At 39.3% G+C, this 20,603-nt stretch overlaps 1 protein-coding gene across 1 annotated transcript in view; it reads left to right on the top strand.

Annotated features, from left to right (window-relative positions):
* Positions 1 to 20,603, top strand: part of ITGB5 (integrin subunit beta 5) — a 191,064-nt gene that overhangs the window by 60,418 nt on the left and 110,043 nt on the right. Inside the window, exon 5 of the mRNA XM_027845271.1 lies at positions 12,078 to 12,246. Within this exon, the coding sequence (XP_027701072.1) occupies positions 12,078 to 12,246 (169 nt within the window). The remainder of the gene's footprint in view (positions 1 to 12,077; positions 12,247 to 20,603) is intronic.

The following is a 20,603-nucleotide window of genomic DNA, read 5'->3' as shown; positions in this document are numbered from 1 at the left end:
TTAACAAAATAAATAAAAATACAATGGAACATAGATTATATTAATATGTTGTTTTCTTTTTTTTTCCTTTTGGCTAGGCAATGGGGTTAAGTGACTTGCCCAGGGTCACACAGCTAGTGAGTGTCATGTGTGTGAGGCTGGATTTGAACTCAGGTCCTCCTGACTCCAGGGCCAGTGCTCTATCCACTGCTCCACCTAACTGCTTCTAATAATGTTGTTTTCTAAGTCAACGTGCAGCCCTCATGGATCCTTATTTACAGTTTAGTGACTCTTATTTCCATTTGAGTTTGACCTGACTGCATTATACCATACTTTATTTTGGTAGAGGAATTGGATTGTTTTAATAGATTGAGCACAATAAAATGTCCCTTTGAAATTTGCAAGTACCTGAGAAAGTAAATTTGTTGAGGTTTGCTGTTATCAATCTAGTTATACTCGGCTCTCATGCTTGGACATGCTTCCTCCAATAGTACAGATTGTCCTCTATCCATACCTTCTTACCCTTATCCATGTCCTACATTAATCTAACCCAAAGAATTCGAAAGATACTTCTCGATCTCGTGACATCGTGTGGTTAGCAGTGGAGCACACGTGCTATCCATGGGTTATCCTTTACTCTCACTCCATGACTGACCTAGCTCCTTTTTTCCTATCTAACACCCGTCTGATGCTGCCTTCCTTGAGCAGTTCTTCACTGTTGCAGTCTGCTGTCTCCTGTCGTCCACCTCTCCACTGTCCTTTGGGTCACCCACAACTTGAGTTGTTTAGAGTCTGTGGTATTCATGAATCGTAGTCCTGAGGCATCACTGGAAGAATATAAATGTGAAATAGATGGGCGTCTACTTTCAAGAGAGGCAGTGGGTCATTAAAAAGCACCCTGCAATTTTCCAAAGTTCCTCTTCATTTCCGGGCCTGGCTCATTGTCCTTCTTAATGTTTGCCCAAATTATGTGTACTAATGGATTAGCTCTGTAGGTTGTACATCCAACAGGTTATCATAGTTTGGATAAAAAAATATTCTTCATTCACTTGGCTTTTCCTGTGTAGAGAATCTCTTAGAATCCCTTGTTTCCTCCAAGATTCTGTTCAAGTGCTACCTTCATGAAGCCTTTTTTGGTTTCTCTCACCTTAGGTTGCTAATGTCTCTCCCTACCCAAATTTATGTTGTATTTATATTGTATCTGTTTTCTGCATTTTACTTATATTTACATGTTTCTTCTGACAGAATGGAAGCTCCTTTCATTTTTGTCTTTGCTTCCCCAGAGGCACAGTGCCTCACACAGAGTAGCTCTTAATAATTGCTTTTTGATTGACTTATTGGATAGAGCAAATTCTTTTGAGTAGCTTTATTTATTTTTATCTAGACCTATATTTTTATCCATGTAGGGAAATCCTAGCTAGGAAACTCCCTCCATCGAAGCAGCCTTTACGGTGTCAGTGTGTATCTTGTTTAAGAGATTACAGTGTCCTGGGTCTTGCTGCAATCAGCACAGTGTCATCTGCAAAAAGGAGCCTCTGAAGAGTCTCACTGTCTATAAGAGGAATTTTGATTCTGTTGGACATTGTCTATGACAGTAGTAAATACCTCTGGAGAATATGCAGTAGATATCATTAATCACAGAGAGGTGGAACAAAGTTACCCCTGCTGTTTGATCTTTCAAGGAATCTCATATGATTTTGATGCACACACAGGAGATGCCTTTTTGGAGGATTTGCTTTATCAAATGAAATGCATTTTTAATAGTAAGCAATTAGCTAGTAGGGCGTAGTTATCCCCCTCTTTTTTTGTGGCTTCTTTCTTAGAGATCCAAAGTGTTGTTTCATAATATGATCTAATCATAATCCAGAGATTACATGTTTCATCATTATCACCCTCCAAATTTGAGGTCTGGCAGTTTGAGTGGTTGGCGAGGGTTAAATAGTGACTAAGAGATTCGTCAGATGTGCCCATGTCCGTTACCTAATTTTCTACTAGTGAAAGGTTGCATGAAGGAAATAAATATTCCCAGTAATTTTCCCCTAGTTGAAGGAAGGAATATTTTGTGCAGTGACTGGTCTCTTGAATGATGTGATAGTCAAAGTCATTTTAAAATACAGTGAAGTATCAGAGTGGGACTTTAGTATTAATAGATGTTACATGCACACCTGGAGAGGCAACGTAGTGGTGTAGGTAAGAGAGAGCTAATCTTGGAGTCAAGAAGATGGGTTCAGGTATCACGTTTGATACATACTGGGTTGTATGATCCTTGACAAGTCACTTATACCCTCAGAGCCTGGGGTAACTAAGACTCTAAGACAATATTTGGCAGAGCAGGTATGGATATGCATTGGTTGAGAGTACTTCCTTTAACAAAGGAAATCTAGGCATTCCCTAAATCTATGAAATGCAGGTCTGGACTCCCAAAAAGCATATCCATGAGAATAATATATTTATTTTGGAGCTTTGGACTTTACAAAGTAGCTAGCACACTGTAGCATTTGAATTCTATTGATGTAAAAAAGAAGGCTTTTTTTTTTATTACGGTGAGCAGTTTGGGATCATTGAAAATCCTTTGCAATTTCCTAGATGTGTCCAGGTTGGTTGCTTCCTCTTATTTAATTTTGGATCCTGCTCATAGTCCATACCCAAGATATTTATACAATGACCTATTCATTGGACTATTCATTCAGTTTCAAGTAATCTGGGTAATATATAATTTTCATTCACTTTATTTTTCTAATGAATATAGAATTATTCCAACTGAACGTGGATTTTATTTGTAGTTCTTGACAAAATTACTACAGTGTCATCAATAAGTAGAAACATTTGGAGATTCTGACAAATGATAAGGAATCCTTCTATCTGAACTCCACACAGAACTTGCTTCATGCTCATAGTATATTTTTCCCTGTTTTATGCCTTGTTTGATGTACATCATTGAATAAAGTTACCTCTGAAGGCATATCTGACCTAGAGAACTTTATTTTTTTACTTTTATTTTTTTCATTTAATAGTATTTTATTTTTTCCAGTTGTAATCTGTAAAGATAGTTTTCAACATTACTTTTATAAGATTTTAAGTTCCAAATTTTTTCCTTCCTCCTTCCCTCCTGTCTCCTTCCCTCCTTCCCCTTCCCCCTCCCCAAGATGGCAAGCAATCTGATATATGATATAGAACTTTATATGATATTAATTTATAGGTGAAAGATACTTTGTTTGGGGAGAACCTTTAAGGCTACCTTTTCTTTTTCTATCTGGTCAAATATTTTTTTGAAAAAAAAATGAGCAAATAAGAGTCAGCAGAGATTCATATTCTCTTAAAACTCTATTAGAGAAAGTAATCTCTGATGACATCAGTGTTTCCTTCCTGACTCCTTCAACTCCTTATTGTTTTCAATATGTTTAGTGACTAATTGCCTCTCTCCTCCTTTTTTCATCAAGGATACCTTCAATGTATTCATAGACCATTCTCATAAAGATTTTTATACATTTGAAAAAAATAGGCATATTGCTCAGTAGTGGTTGCCTTCTTGGTAATCTTTATTTATTTATTTATTTATTCATCCATTCATCCATTTATTTATTACTTCATTTATTCATTTATTGTGGGAAGGGGTTTGAGGGAAGTACCATATGTGATCATGTCCCCTACTCTGAAATATTGCCCTCTTTTAGATCTTAAAAGTTGATATGAATGTCTTTTTTTGTTTGTTTCATTTACATTTTTCTGTTTTAAGAAATGAATCTATTATAATTTTGGTCCTCTCTGAGAAACCTTAGCATCTACTCAGAGAGAACCTGATGTAATGTGAATAGAGTGCTGGACTTGAAGCCAGCAAACCTGTGCCTGAGCCTCGATTCTGACCTTACTTAGCTGCAGGATAAATTTTGATAGGTTCCTTTAACTTTGAGCTTCACTTGCCTCATCTTCATAAAGCAGATGATACTACTTGATTGGCAAGTGATAGATCCTCTCAGAACCTTAGGCTCCTTAACCATGATATAAGGATAACAAAGCTTGCACTATCAAACTCAAGGAGTTTTTGTGAAGAAAGTATTTTGTAAGCTAATGTAGTAAGCTACACTGGAAATTCTTATTTTTTAACCTTCATATGAATTGCATTGTGTACTCTACAGAGCCAGTGAGATGGGCATTAGTGCTAACTTTGGGAAAGCCCCAGCCTGAGAAACACCAAAAAGATGTTAGACCATGGACTTCAGTTAGGTGGCTGAACAAACCTAGTTTTACAGTTTCAATGAGTTAATCCCATGAAACCAATTTATTTTATTCCTTATAACACAGTTAGGTCCATGTCCCCATGGGTAAGCCATAGAATGGTGCTTTGTTCATCTGGTTCCAATAAACTATCTGCAGTGAGTCTGGACATTGTTGAAATCTAGGTATACTGAACATTTGACAGAATCTCTCATGTTCTGCTTTTGGACAGAATGCTTTGAGATGGGCTGGATTAGATCAGTGGTCCTCAAAGTATGGTTCATGGACCCCTGAGACCCTATTAAGGGGACCACATGGTCAAAACTCTTTTCTTTTAAAAGAATATCTTTTTTTCCCCTAATTACATGTAATAGTAATTTTAACATTCGTTGTTGTTTTCAAAGTTTTGAGCTCCAAATTCTGTCCTTCTCTCCCTGAGATGGTACGCAATGTGCCATAGGCTATGTATGTGTAATCATGTAAAACTTTGCATATTAGTCATTTTGTAGAAGAAAATTTGAACTAAAAAAGAAAGAAAGAAAGTGAAAAATGATATGCTTTGATCTATAGTCAAATGCCATCAATTCTTTCTTTGGAGGGGACAGCATTTTTTATCATGTGGCTTTCAGAATTGTCTTGAATCGTTGTATTGCTGACAATAGCTAAGTCATTCATAGTTGATCATTCTTACAATATTGCTGTTACCTTGTACAATGTTCTCCTAGTTCTGCTCAGTTCACTTTGCATCAGTTCATGTGAGTCTTTCCAGGTTTATTTAAAAGCATCCTGCTCATCATTTCTTACAGCACAATAATATTCCATTATGATCATATGCTACAGCTTGTTCAGCCATTCCCCAATTGATGGGCATCCTCTCAATTTCCAATTCTTTGCCACCACAAGAAGAGCTGCTATAAATGTCTTAGAACATATAGTTCATTTTCTTTTTTCTTTGATCTCTTTGGGAAACAGCTAGTAGTGGTATTGCTGGTCAAAAGGCATGCACAGTTTTATAGCCCATTGGGCATAGTTCCAAATTGCTCTGCAGAATGGTTGGATCAGTTCACAACTCCACCAAAAGTGCTTTAGTGTCTCAATTTTTCCGTATCTCCTCCAACATGTGTCATTTTCCTTTTATGTCATATTAGCCAATCCATGAGGTAGTACCACAGAGTTATTTTAATTTGCATTTCTCTAGTCAGTAGTAATTTAGAGCATATTTTCATGTGACTAAAGATCACTTTAATTTTTTTTTTGTCTGAAAACAGCCTGTTCATATTTTTTGACCATTTACAGTTGGGGAATTGACTCATATTTTTATAAATTTGACTCAGTTCTCTGTATATTTGAGAAATCAGAGATACTTGTGGTGAAAATTTTTTCTCAGTTTTGTTTTCCTTCTGATTTTAGTTGCATTGGTTTTGTTTGTGCAAAGCCTTTTAAATTTAATATAATCAAAATTATTCATTTCATATTTTGTAATGCTTTCTATATTAAGAATATTAATAACTATAATCCACATAAAGAAAAGTTCTTCAGGGTCCTCAGCAATTTTTAAGAGTGTTGGGTCCTGGGATTACTTTATGTTGAGAACTGAGTTCTCGGGTCTCTGAGAACTTCATCTGGACTAGATGAAAACTAGATGGTCTAGTTAGGTGAATTCAGATATGATTAAATACCTGGACCCAAGGAGTCAGCCTTGAGTGGTTGATGTCAAATGGAAGGGAGCTTTTTAGTGCAATGCTCCAGGGATTTGTTGTTGGCCCTGTGCTGTTCAGAATTTTTTTTTAATCAATGACTTAAGAGGCTGAAAGCCAAGGGGCAGGCTGGTTAGTGTGTAGACTAGGGATAGCGAAGACATTGCATGACAGAGTCAAAATCCAAGAAAATGGATCAGCTAAAAACAGTGGGGAAAATCAAATACAGTGAATCTTAATAGGGCCAAATGTAATTTCTAAATTTAGAAAAAATCAGCTTCAGAAGTACACCATAGAGAGGTGCTGGCTAGATTTCAATTCCTAAAGGACAGCTGCAAAGCTTAACAGTGCTACATTAACAGGGGTGATAATGTCCATGGGCAGTGAGGTGTACTGGATAGAGCTGGCCTTGGAGCCAGGAAGACCTGGGTTCAAGTGTTACCTCTGGGACATACCAACTATGAGTTCCTGAGCAAGTCATTGAAACTCTCAGGGCTTTATTTAAGCCAGTGGTATTAAACTCGGATGTAAATGGGGCCACTAATCCCAACATAAGGATCCCTTGACTTAGTTTTAAAATGTTATATTTTCTATGTTTTATTGTATTTTTTGTTATTTAATACATATTTCCCAATTACATTTTAATCTGGTTTGGGCTGCACCCAGAGTGCATGTTTGACTCTTCTGCCTTGTTGTTGTTTGTCCTTCATTTTTGAAGAGGACTGATGACATCACAGTGTGATGTCTGCCTTAAGCAACTCTTTAAGACTCTGAGTAGCAGAGAAGGTGCTGAGCTGCACTGGTGGTAAGGGAGTTTCCTGACCAGAGAATATGAATGAAAAGTTTTTCTCTACTCTGATCCCATCTGAAGTTCTGGGCACCACATTTTAGGAAAGCTATAGACTGAGTGTGTCTAGAAGAAAGTGACAGAAATGCTGAGAGGACCAACAAATCTTCTATGGGAGGATTGCTTGAAGGAATACAGGGCATTTTGCCTGGAGAAGAGAACAGATGGTGGCAGAGAAGAGCCATGATGACTGTCTTTGAAGTATCTAGAGGGGTAGCGTGTGGAAGAAACATTTGGCTTGTGTATGGCACTAGAGGGAAGAATTAGGAGTAGCTGGTGGAAGCCACAGAGAGGCAGATTAAGACTCAATATAAGCAAACATTAGGTCTGTCCACAAGAGAAATGGGCTGCTGGGGGACAGTGACTTCCCTTGTATTGGAGGTCTTCAGGCAAAGGCTGGGTGACCCCTTGCTGGAGATGTTTTGGAAGAGATTCTTGTCAAAGTATGGATTGGACAAGATCAGCAGTTCTCAACCTTGAGTACACATACCCTCAGGGGGTATCAGAAACTTATCAAGAGGGTACATGGAATATTTGGGAAATAACCCTTGCCCTATTGTGATTAATCTCTTTTTTAGGCAAACATGCATAGGAAAGTCTATAATATATTTACTTTTATATTGAATAGGGGCATAGGAAGGTTTATTGAAAGTCAAAGAATATGGGGTCCATAGAAGATCGGGAACTCTCCTGGGTGACATGGCTTCTGAAGTCCCTCCTGATGTTTAGATTCTGAACAAACAATGATGAAACATGTTTTTCTCTAAGTTTTTTTCTTTAATCATATAATGCTAACTCTGCATATTGAGAACATATTTCTTGCTTCCTGCATGAGGGGAAAATCAGACACGTCATCAACTGTAGCTGAGCGCCTCAAAACATCCTAACCAACCACATAGAAAAAACCCAGTTAAGATACTGGATTGACCAGTAATACAAAATATAAGTATATTGTCATAAAATAATAATTACAATTATAATAGTATAATATAAGCAACATTCAAGAGCTCAGAGGAATCAATAGAGAGAACCCAAGATCTCTTTTGAATTGTCTCTGCTGGATTGATAACACTTGTTTCCATTTGTCAACTCACTTTAGATCGTGGGCATCAGCCATTTTTCCTCCAACTGCTGTCAGAGTAGAACACCACCTATCTACCTAGACTTAGAGTCCAAAGACCTGGGTTTGAAACATGTCTCTGTCACTTATTAGCTGTGTGACTTTGGGTGTGTCAATTAATTTGGGCCTTGATTTACTCATCTAAAATGAAGTGGTTGACCTAGATAATCTCTAAGGCCCCTTCTAGCTCTAAATCCTGTGATCCTTGGATTTCTGTTGTTGTTCCATCATTTCTGACTCTCCGTGACCCCATTTGGGGATTTCTTGGCAAAGATACTGGAGTGGTTTGCCATTTCTATACTGTCTTAAAAAAAAGAAATCCATGATAGTGAAACATTTGTACACTCACTGAGATAGATTCTCACTTGTAAATGTATTCACATTTTGCATAAATATAAGGATCAGTGAAGATGGGGTACCAGTGAGGGAGAGTGGAAAGAATGAGAAGAATGGGAGGGCCAGGGGAATCTTGGTAGAGATAATCTATATCTGCAGACTTTCTAATCCTCCTCTGGACTACTTGATTCCAGACAGGATGAAGACTGAGAGAGTCACAACTTATATTTTGAAATTATGGCAGTATAACACAATGACAAGAGGCTATGCTTTTTCTCAGCTGAGAGGTCCTGTGATCGGGATTAATACTAGACCTTTCAAATGTTACAACTTACTTTTTACTTTTAACAGAACACAAAACGTGGCTCATTGATTAGAGCACTGAGCCTGGAGTCACAAAGACCTGAGTTAAAAAATCTGGCCTCAGATACTTACTAGCTGTGTGACGAGGCAAGTCACTTAACCTCTCTTTGCCTTGTTCCACTGAAGAAGGAAATGGCAAACCACTCCAATATCTTTGCCAAGAAAACCCTGTGGACAGTATAGTCCACGGGGTTGTGAAAAGTTAGACACTACTGAATGATTGAACAAGAACAAACACAATTTCATAGTAAATGGAAGTTTTTTTTAGCAAGGCTAACAACCAAGGTAAATAATTGTTCCTTCAGCCCCCCAAACCCCCGCCAAATTACTCTCTTCTCTTTCCACCCCAAATCAAAAAACAGAGCCCATAAAAATAGGAAACGGACCCACATGTACAAAAATATTTATAGCAGCTCTTTTTGTGGTGGCAAAGAATTGGAAATTGTGGGGATGCCCATCAATTGGGGAATGGCTGAACAAGTTGTGGTATATAAATGTAATGGAATATTATTGTACTATAAGAAATGATGAGCAGGGGCAGCTAGGTGGCACAGTGGATAGAGTACCAGCCCTGAAGTCAGGAGGACCTGAGTTCAAATGTGGCCTCAGACCAAACATTTGACACTTACTAGCTGTGTGACCCTGGGCAAGTCACTTAACCCCAATTGCCTAAAACTAAATAAATAAATAAAATTTAAAAAATTAAAAAAAAAGAAATGATGAGCAGGCAGACTTCAGACAATGCTGGAAAGACTTGTATGGATTGATGCTGAGTGAAGTGAGCAGAACCAGGAGAACATCGTACACATTAACAGTCACGTTGTATGATGATTAACTTTGATAGACTTAGCCCTTCTCAAAAATGCAAGGATCTAAGACATCTCCAAAGGTCTCATGATGGAAAATGCTATCCACATCCAAAGAAAGAACTATGGGGTTTGAATGTAGATTGAAGCATACTCTTTGCTATTTTTTTTTTCTGTTTTGCTTTCTCTTTCTTGTGGTTCCTCCTATTGGTTCTAATTCTTCCTTACAACCTCACTAATCTGAAAATATGTTTAATAGGAATGCGTTTATATAGTCTATATCAGATTGCGCGCCGTCTTGGGGAAGGAGGGGGAGAAAAATTTAAAACTCAAAAGCTTATGGAAATGATTGTTGGTAAATCAAAATAAATTAATTAAAAAAAAAAACCAGCCCATCCTTATATGGCCCAAGTGATATATTTTTTCAACTCTACAGTAATTCATGAGGATCAACTACTAAAAGTCTGCAATTTGCACTAATCTGGTCCTGGATCCTTAAAATACTAAAATATCTCACAGGGGATTGGGCCTGGCCCTGTGATTTCATTGGTACAGGAAACTCCCATCTAAGGAAACTCTGTTAATGCAAATTGTCAGCCTCTCTGCAACTTACAATCCTAGAGATTTACCTAAAATATTGAGGTTAAGTTACTTTTGCAGGAGACACACAGCTAGTATGTGTCAGAAGTGGGGTCTTCCTGGCTCCCAGGCCACTCCCTAGCCACTGTGCAGGACTGCCTCTCACACTGTCTTCAAACACAATGTAGCACAAAGAAGGACAGTGGAGTATTTATTCTCAGATACATGGAACCAGCAAGATATTCCCTGCCCAAATCCTTTAGTGCTTACTTGTTACAGTGTATACAGAGCATTTGCTTTTTGTAAACAATTTTTTTAAAAAAAAGTAAAGCCATCCTTCACCCTTTGTGGGCTTTAAATTTTTTTTAAAGCTATACTATTTCTTTTTCCTGTACTGTAGCAATAGGCTTCCATTTTAATGATATAATATAATTATTTTGCTGTCTTTTCCAGCTTATTTAAACAGAATTCTGCCTATAGTAGGTAGTATTTGTTCAACAGAGTTTGATGGGGATAATTGTGACAATGATAAGAAGAAAAATGTCTGTGGTTCCTAAAGGAGAAGTGATTGATTGCCAACCCCTCTTGGAAACCTGAAAATTGCATCCCATAGGCTGTTGCCTGCCCAGGTCTGCACTAGTGGCCAGGTTGGATTCCCCTGCATTTTGATTAAGCCTTCATCTCTTCCTTAAGGGTGAAGGTACCTCTTAGCATCCTGTACCAAACAGCTTGCCCTGTCTTACTCACACCCCTGGCTTTGTTCTTGATGGTTTCTCATCTTTAATTGCTGATCATTGCATTATCTACTAGGGTGTTAGCTCCTTGGGGACAGAAACCAGGTGTCTTAGCTTATCTTTGTAACTCAAGTGCCTAGCACAGTAGGCACCTGATAGGCATTTGATGAAAAAGGTGAATACAAATCAATTAATCTGGGAGACAGACTTGTCTTTCAATGAGCATTTATTAAGCATAGGCTAGATGCCAGATCATGCTCAGTTCAAATAATTATTAAGTACCCACTTTGTGCATGGCCAATATGTTGTGTGCTAAGAATATACAGACAAAAAAAGAAAAATGGGCCTGACTGTGTTGTAGCTCTCAGTGAGGTCGGACAACTGTGTGGCTGTGGAATGTGTTCTGGCATCCCCTTGTGGGGGATTATTCAAGAGAGATTTACATTTCTTAGCAGCAAGGGTGAGAGGCAGCTTGACGTGATGGAAATAGTGCCAGATATGGAATCAGGGTAGACCTAGGTTCAAATCCTGTCTCTGACTCTTGTGTTGTTGTTTTTTTTAATCTAGGAGAAGCACCCTTTCTGAGCCTTAGGGTTTTGGTTTTTGTTTTTTTTTTGGTCTACAAAATGGGGCTAACAAATAGGTGTTGTACTTCCACAGGTACGAATGAGATAATGTTGAGAAAGTAAATGTCTGATGTTGTTCTTACATGGTGCATTTCCTCTTATAGCCTTCTTTAGAATGTTCCTACTTCTTCCTCACTTCTCTCTCTAATAATATCCTTACCCTCCTCTCTGTCTGAAGCTTATATCTCCTCAAAGACTAGCTCAAGTCTGAACTCTTCCATAAAGCTTTCCTCATTCAGTGTGTTTCACAGGGGCAACCAGGTGGTGGGGTGGGCATAGTGGATAGAGCTTTGAGTCTGGAGTCAGGGAGACCTGAATTCAAATCCTGCCTCAGATACCTACTAACTGTGTGACCTTGGGAAATTCATTTAACTTCTGACTCAGTTTCTTCATCTGCAAAATGGGGCTAATACTAGCACCTACCTCTCAGAATTGTTGTGTGAAGATCAATGAAATATTTGCAAAATGCTGGGCATGACGGTGCTTAATAAATGTTCGTTCACTTCTTTCTTTGATACTCCCATAGCCTTTCTCATATGGTCCATAAAGTGTCATGGGTGTCTATCCTACCTTAGCCCAACTCCATGAGGACAGAGCCTATGTCTTTATACTTCCCACAGCACCTAGCAAGGCGCCACATACATGTAATCATAATGTTGAATGTCTCAGTGTTTCTGTACCCTCACTTCTCGGTGAGAATGCACTGAGCATGTTTCTGCTTACAATATGGTAATGTGGGCAAAAAAGTGGCTCTGAGACTATTATCTCTCCCCAGTTACAAGTTGTTTCCACACTGCGTCCCGTCCTTTGGCTTCCGCCATCTGCTGTCTTTAACGGATAAAGTCGATAGCTTCAATGAAGAAGTTAAAAAACAGAGGGTGTCCAGAAACAGAGATGCTCCTGAAGGAGGCTTTGATGCAATTCTCCAGGCAGCTGTATGCAAGGTAAGTTTTTTCAGTGTGTGTGAGTAAAATTAAGCTGTGTGTGTGTGTGTGTGTGTGTGTGTGTGTGTGTGTGTGTGTCTGCACTTCTGTGGAGTTTTGCTTTGTATATGCAGTGTTTTCACACAAATTCGCATGGACTCCAGCCCTTGGCTGTCTTCCACTGTTTGTATCAGAGGGTGTGCCTTAGCAAGAACCTTGAGTAGGTCTATGGCAGTGCACATCTGTAGGGTGATAGATTTGTGTCTCTGTCCCTGGGTGGGGCCATGAGATACTTTTTGGCCAGAGAAGTGCTACTCTGTTCATGCACATGAATGGCTTGTTTATTGTCGCTCAAGGGGAAAGAATTGACTTCATTTATGCTGTGATGTTTAGGGAGCTTTCTAGGATGATTTTTGGGATATACATTGTGACTGTAGCCTCCATGGAAATCTTCACCTGGAAGAGAAGGAAATAAATTTCATGTTCCCTTATTCTTTTAACACGATTGTCTCCTATTACTCTATAATATGAGGAGCTGTATGAGCTCATGGGGAGAGGAAGAAAATCCTAGGTGGGAAGTGACTGATGGTGTATTTTGAGAAATTGTAATGCTATAAATGGTATTATTATAATGGTATAAATGATATAAATGGTAATGTTATAAAATGGTATATAATGGTATAAATGGTTATAAATTTTCATGGATCATGGCTTATTGACTGCCCCAGGAAGACTGGGTAAGAAGAACTATGTAAGGTAGTATTCTCCAATCTTTGTGAGTATGGAGATCCCTTTTTAACTTAAAAGTATTTCTCAGACTCATGCAGGGTAATAGTTATGCTATTAGTATCCATTGACTGAGAAAATACATAATGACTAAAGCTTTGAAATGAATTTGTATCTTATTAATCAATAGCATCTATGCACATTTGAAATAGAGTTATATGATTGTGTATGACATTCAATCTACCAAAAAAAGTCTGCCTAGTTATGAATTTGCTCCTCTCTTCCTATAACTCTTTTTTTTTTCTCCTTCCCCTCCGGGTCTGTGGCCCATGAATTAGAATACTACTGATCTAAAAAATAACTGTACTTGTAGAGAGTAAGTGGTGGAGACCAGATTTGGACAGGGAGGTTAAATGTTTATTGCTCTTTCTTGTTCATTAAATTTTAAGCAAAACCACCTATTCTCAATTTATAGAGGTCTTACCCTTGGGCAGCTTGCTGAGTAAGGCTGGGCTAGCAGTTTTTTCATGCCTTTTGGCAAAGATGCCCTCTTTCCTACCCTTATGGGTCCCTGACAAGGTGATATGACATCCATTGTATTTTTTTAAATAAAAAAACAGCATAAAATAATGCAAGGGCCTTGTGAATATTGGGGGAGGAGGATCATGGTGCTGGTAGTAGCAATCTTCAGACACATTTTCCTGTTGTTGTTTTTTTTTTTTTTGGTCCCAAGGAGATGCTGTTGTTGCACCTTTATTTGGTACCAGTCCTTGCACCCAGATGATAGATTCCTGTCTTTGTGGGAACACTGTAACACTATAGATTCTACCCCCAACACACAGCCCTGGTTAGGGGGTCTCCAGTGCTTCAGTTAGGGATGGCAAGGGTGGTCTCTTCCGCACGATGACCCAAGCCTGACTTCACTGAAATCTTGAGGATTTATGACCTTAATCAAACTGGGAATTGAAGGGTATAAAGGGGGCACGTACAAGAGGCAACTAACTTTACAGGTTTTGGAAAACAGTGCAAGAAACCGTTGTAAGCACCTGCTGTGTGCAGAGCACTGTGCTAGGCACTAGGGGAGATGTAGACTTTAAAACATAGCCTTCAACTTGTGGAGCTCACAATCCAGGCAGGAAATTTGTTCTATGCACAATAATGTATGGTAAGTGCATTAAGAGAGGCATAAGCAAACTGCTATGTGACATCTAGGACAGGTTGGGAGAGTATCGTGAGGTGTTTTAAGGACAGTTTTCTGAAGGGAATGCTATCTGAGTTGGGTTTGAAAGGTTGGGTCGGTCTTAGAAAGAGATCTTAATGTTTTTGACTGGTAATCCGATGTTGGCTTACTTAGCCTTTGAAATATCTGTATATTTTAGAGTTTTGTTTTCCAGGATGCTCTGTCCTCAGTGCAATTCCAGGCCTTGGCAGGGGACATGTAGTTCAGGAAGGACATGGGACTTCAATGGATTCTTTGTTCATTGTTGAAGGTTAGAGCAAGAACTAAATGACAAATCCCAACAATGGCTTGTTCTCTTAATTAAAATGATTAATTCCTGGCACTAGAAACATCTTTTTGGTTCAGTCTATTCAAAGGTCTTCTGGACTGTACCTGATTAGCCCCAGGTAGGTGAGCATATGCCTTGTCTTCAAAGGTCGCTAGAGAAAGAGATGCTACAGGTTCCCTGATGAGCAATTATGTCTTAGTGACAGTGGCAACATTACTGATTGGGAAGGTGTTGTATTTTCATATGTCCCTCTAAAATCTGTTGAAATTAAAATTTTCTCTCCTTCATGGATGTTGTAGAATTGGATACTTTGTTGTACCATATCCCTCTCTCCTGGGCAGATGTGTGGGTAGGGATCAATGAATATGGAACAGACTGGTTGATGTGTTTGTTAGTTTTGGTGAATAACTTCCCCTCTCCCCCTTTTAAAATTCTATGTCATAAGGTATTGCTCATGGGATAGGGAAGAGCGGAGGGAAGTTTTTGGAAATGAAAGTGATGTAAAAACAAAAGCTATCCATTTTTTAAAAGTTATCAATTACTCAGAGTGGGGCATTCAGTAGTCAAGGAACTTCTCTAGTTTTTCAGCTTTCCTTTCAAGTGAGATAATGCATGTAAAGCACTTTGCAAACACTATATAAATGCTAGCTGTTATTATTGCCGTTATTATTGCTGTCACTTTGTTTTTGAGAGCCTGTGAGTAAATGGTTGTCTTTCTTGTACTTTGATCCACTGTCCATTTTATGCCCAGCTACTTATTTCAGAAGCTATCGATAGCTTGCTGAACAGAATTTTTCAGTCTTCTGATTTGGCCAGAATAAAGGACCCTCCATTTCTCATTCATTTGGCTAAACTGAATGCTCCCAGGTGATAAGGGCCTACCAGCCCCCACCCCCTGTGGGAGCCTGACAAGGGCTTCAGTGTGTGTAGGCAGTCAGTCTACCCCTTTACAATGCACAGTGTTTCATTAGAACCATATGCCCTTGAGATGGAAATGATAACTATTCCTATCTCATGCTGCTACAGCAAGTTCTTTGTTTGGGTTCTATGCTGATGCTGGTTTAACCAGGAGAGATTTTTAGCTGCATGGGGTTTAAGGGTGAGGAATGGTCATGTCTGGGGACTTACGTCCCATCTATATAGCCCAGCATTGATGGAGACTTCATTTATAAAGAAGAAAACCACCTGTTTTTAATGGGATTTCCTTAAAGGTCAGTTTTAATTTTGCTTTGAGTGAAGTTGAATGATTCTGTCTCATCCTCCCCCCATCTCCCAGAGCAGCCACTTTGCTGGGTGAGGCATTGTAGTAAATGTCCAAAGCTGGGAATGCCTCTCTAGCCAGTGCAGGGATTTGTCCTGATGGAAGTGGACTGTGCTGGGTTGGGAATAGCTCGTATTTATCATATTTAGACCTCGAACCTTAGTCTTCCTGGCTTCAAGACCCGCTGTCTAAGCAAGACTGCCTCACTGTTTTTGAGTTAGGTACTGCAAATAGAGCCAGGCTCATCATTGAATAGGAGAAGGAAATTGGGCTGCATTGCCTTTGGGGAACTGGGCCATCTGCTTAGTGATCTCCAACTGCAGGGCGCTACAAAAGCTAATCCCTTTTGTATCAGTCACTACTCCTTCAGTGATGCAGAATGGCTGTAAGTCTCTCAGCAGAATCCAAATTATGCCAAAGGGCAAAGGAAAGACCCAAGATGAACATAAGCAGGCTGCAAGTCGTTACCATTGGCGACTTGTGTGTAAGAAGTATTTTTAACTCTATTATCAAGGCCAAGTATGACTAGGTTATAGAAATGCTTGTTTTATCCCATCAATTAAAAATTAAATAAATAAAAATTACAAAAAGAAAACATGACTTATATAATGAGATATAAGAGTTTTCTCAAAGCTCAAGTACTTTGTTAGTACTGCTGATATATTAGTAGGATCATAGATTTAGAATGGGAAGGGACCTTGGGAGCCATTTAATTCAGTTCATTTCACAGACAAGGAAGCTGTGGCCCAGAGAGTTTAGGTAACCTGCCCAGAGTTGTACAGGTAGTAAGTGACGTAGGTGGTATTTCAATCCAGTTGTCATTTCAGTCTGTTCGACTCTGACCCCTTGTGGGATTTTCTTGGTAAAGATACTGGAGTGGTTTGCTATTTTCTTCTCCAGATCATTTTATAGATGACGAAACTGAGGCAAACAGGGGTAAGTGACTTGCCCAGGGTCACACAACTAGTGTCTGAGGCCAGATTTGAACTCAGGAAGATGAGTGTTCCTAACTGCTGGCCCAGCGCTCGGTGCACTATGGCGCCACTTAGCTGCCTTAAAATAACACTATGGCAGTTAGCTCTGTTCAGCAGTCATCCTTAGTCAATTGAGAGCATTTATTAAGCACCTACTATGTGTGGGCACTGGAGATAGGCAAAAAATGAAATAATCCCTGAACAATGTAGGGTCTTGCTTTTGTGTTCATCATTTGGGTGGTTTCATTTGTTCTTTCAGTCACAGTTCTAGAGCTGGAAGGGGTAATTTGGTTCAACCCCTTCACTTTGCAGATGAGGACATTGAGGCCCAGTGAGGTCAAGTAACTTCTCCAAGGTCATACAGGTCATAAGAATCAGAGGTAGGATTTGAACTCAGATGATGATATTCATGATAACAATAACAATGATAATAGTTAACACTTACATAGCACCTACTATGTGCCAGGCACTGTGCTAAGTGCTTTATCGTTATCTCATTGGATACTTATGACAACCCTTGGAGGTAGGTGCTATTATTATTCCCTTTTTATTGTTATTGTTCAGTCATTTCAGTCGAGTCTGACTCTTTGTGATCCTTGGGTGTTCTTGCAAAGATACTGGAGTGGTTTGTCATTCCTTCTCCAGTGGAGTAAGGCAAACAGGGTTAAATGATCCAGGGTCACACAGCTAATAAGGGTCTGAGTGCTCTCTGTACTGCACCACCTAGCTGCCCCAATTTGCAGATGAGGAAACTGAGGCAAAAAGAAGTGACCACTCTATATGGTACTCTGCCTCCTCAATCAACAAATATCCAGCACTTTATACAGTGTACAAGTCAGTCAGTCAAGCATTTATTAAGTGCCTACTGTTGTGCCAAAAAAAAGGCACAGTGCTAAGCTCTGGGGATACAAAGAATGGCAAAAGACAGTCCCAGCCCTCAAGGAACTCGCAATCTAGTCGGGAAAGATGACACCTAGAAAAAAGTTGAAGGGGTAGGGAATGATAAAGTCCAAAGAAATGGGATAAGAAAATATGGCTGGTCTGGGCATCCTTCATAAATGGAGGATCTGAAAGGAGCCTTCCAAGTTCCACTCTCTCCAATCAAAAAGAAAGAGGGCCCCCAGGGCAGGGGTTACTAAAGAAATGTGAATTCCAGGGTTAATGTGACCTTGCTGGAAGAGGAAGTTGTTGGGGTCTTGATGAAGCCCAGAGCAGTTCAGCCAGGTGGGAAATAACAGAGCACTGTATTAGTCCCAGAAAACAGAGCTTAGATAAGACAGCCAGGTGGCACAGAATGCAGAACCTGGAGTCAGGGCGACTCTTAGTTCAAATCAATCTTGCCTCAGATACACACTAGCTGCTTGGTCCTGGGTAAGTCACATAATGGTTCACAGCCTCAATTTCTTCATCTGTAAAATGGGAATAATAATAGCATCAACTCATGGGCTTATTGTGAGGATAAAATGAGATAATATTTGTAAAGCATCATGCAAACCTTAAAGTACTATATAAATGCTCTCTATTACTACCATTGTTATTATTATTATTATTATTATTAAGACAGTCCTTGCACTCAGAGAATTTATGGTCTGATAGTTTTTGTACTTGTGTCTATAGTGCCTAGCACAATGCCTGGCCCACAGCAGCTGCTTAATAAATACTTGTTGATTGATTAGGGGAGGCTAAGCCACAAGGGGAGGCAAAGTGTTATGTGAAGTTAGGAGAAAGTCATTACTGATAATGAGGATCAGGAAGTCTTTTTGGAGAATGTAACACTTGAGTTGTTCTCCCTCCTTTCTTCTGACACTGCCACCCCTCTGGTGCAGGCCCTCATCGCCACACGCCTAGATTATTGCAGTAGCTTGCAGGTGGGTCTTCCTGCCTCAAGCCTCTTCCCTCTCCAGTCCTTCCTCTATTCAGCTACTAAAGTGATTTTTCCTAAAACATGGGTCTGATTATGTCACCCCACTCTTCAGTAAACTCCAGTGATTCCTATTGCTTTCAGGCAAAAATGCAAAATCTTCTGTTTGGCATTCAAAGCCCTTAATAACCTATCCCACTCTTACCTTTCCTGTCTTCTTACACCTTACTCCCTGATACCTCCTCTTCCATGCAGTGATATTGGCCTCTTGGCTATTTCCAAAAACAATGCACTCCATCTCTTGGCTCCAAGCATTTTCTCATGCCTGATATGCCCTTTCTCTGCTTTGACTGTTGACCTCCCTGGCTTTCTTTAAAATCCAACTAAAATCTCCCCTTCTATAGGAAGCCCTCCCCCAAGCCCCTTGATTCGAATGCCTTCCCGCTGTTAATTATTTTCTGCTTATCCTATATATAGCTTACTTTGTACATATTTATTTGTATGTTGTCTGTTAGACTGTTAGCTACTTGAGGGCACGGAGTGTCTTTTTCCTCTATTTGTATCCCCAACATTTAGTTCAGTAGCTGGCATGTAGTAGGTGCTTAATAAATATTTATTGTCTGATTGAGTCGGGCTTTAAAGAATGATTAGAAATTCAGTAAGGGACGGAGGGAGAAGCAGGACATTCCACAAACATCAGCAACAGCATCAACAAATGTGGTGAGGCAAGAAAGCCAGGTAGATCATTCAGAAACAAAAAGGAGTCCAGTTTGTCTTAAGCATAAGTTAAGACTGGAAAGGTAGGTTGAATCCAGTCTACAGAAAACCTCAAATGCCAGGCAAAAGAATCTGAACTTTATACAATATGCATTTAGAGAGCCCTTGAAAAATTTTTGAGCCGGGGAATAAAGTAACCAGACCTTCTATGCATAAGGGGGATTGTTGGGACAAGAGAATGGAGCATGGATTATAAGGAAGAGAGAATAAGGGGTGGAAACCCTGTTAGGAGGCCACTGTAATTATCTGTAGGCAAATGATAACAAAGCTTATTCCTGGGTGGTGGGATGAATGCCAGAAACATTGCAGAGGTGACTGGTTGCAAATGAGCAGTGAAAGAATCAGATAACTGTATAATGCCTAGTATCTGTCCCTTTTGACTCTTAGTATTAGGATAAGATGAACATAATAATGGGTTAGCTTTTCCTTTGTGATTATTAAAGGAGATTCTGGGAGGTGATGGTGGTGGTTGTTTTAACATTAGCCTAAATACAAGATGTCCCAAAAGTCTTAGTACAATTTTAATGCTTACAATTTTTGGGACATCTGGTATTTATCAGTCAAGTAGGGTCATTTTTTTTTTCTCTATTCAACACTGGGAGCAACCTCCTTTAAGAAAAAAAAAGCCTTTCATTTGGTCAAATAAAGGGAGAAAAGAAAGGTGAGGTAGGTTTTCATCAGTTTTATCCTTCCTCTTGGCTTTATGCTGACTTAATAGAGGAAAGCCTTATTGATTCCAACTGTGATAATTGAAAATTTTTTCAAACTCAGCAGGGCTGGTATCATGCAGTCTAGAGGAAAGAAGCAAAAAGGAGGCCAGTTTGGCTTAAGCATAGGTAAGATTGGAAAGGTAGAATGGAGCTAGTCTACAGAACATGAGCTGGAGAAAGAAATAGTAAACCACTCCAGTGTCTTTGCCAAGAAAAGCCCATATGGAGTCATGAAGAGTTGGAGCACAACTGAAGCAACTCCACAACAGTGGAAAGAGCACAGGACTGAGAATCAAAAATCCTGGGTTCTAGCCCTAACTCTGGCACCAATTATTTGTGTGACTTTGAGCAAATTCCTTAACATTGCTGGGCCTCACTTCCATTAGCTATTAAAGCCAAAGAGGTGTATTAAATTGGGAAGGCAGTTTCCATCTTGAAAATTCTATAATTCTAAGTCAATCTTCAGAGTATTTTACTATGGCTTGGGGGTGTGAAATGGTTTTGTCAAGCAAATTAATGGAAGATTGATTAGTAGATGTTAAGGTGATGCTTAACATACTT

Source organism: Vombatus ursinus, unplaced genomic scaffold (genome assembly GCF_900497805.2).
Source record: "Vombatus ursinus unplaced genomic scaffold, bare-nosed wombat genome assembly UNPS02014959.1, whole genome shotgun sequence".
NCBI classification, from domain to species: Eukaryota; Metazoa; Chordata; class Mammalia; order Diprotodontia; family Vombatidae; genus Vombatus; species Vombatus ursinus.
The sequence above is the reverse complement of the archived record's forward strand: the minus strand, read 5'-3'. Positions and strand labels throughout refer to the sequence as shown.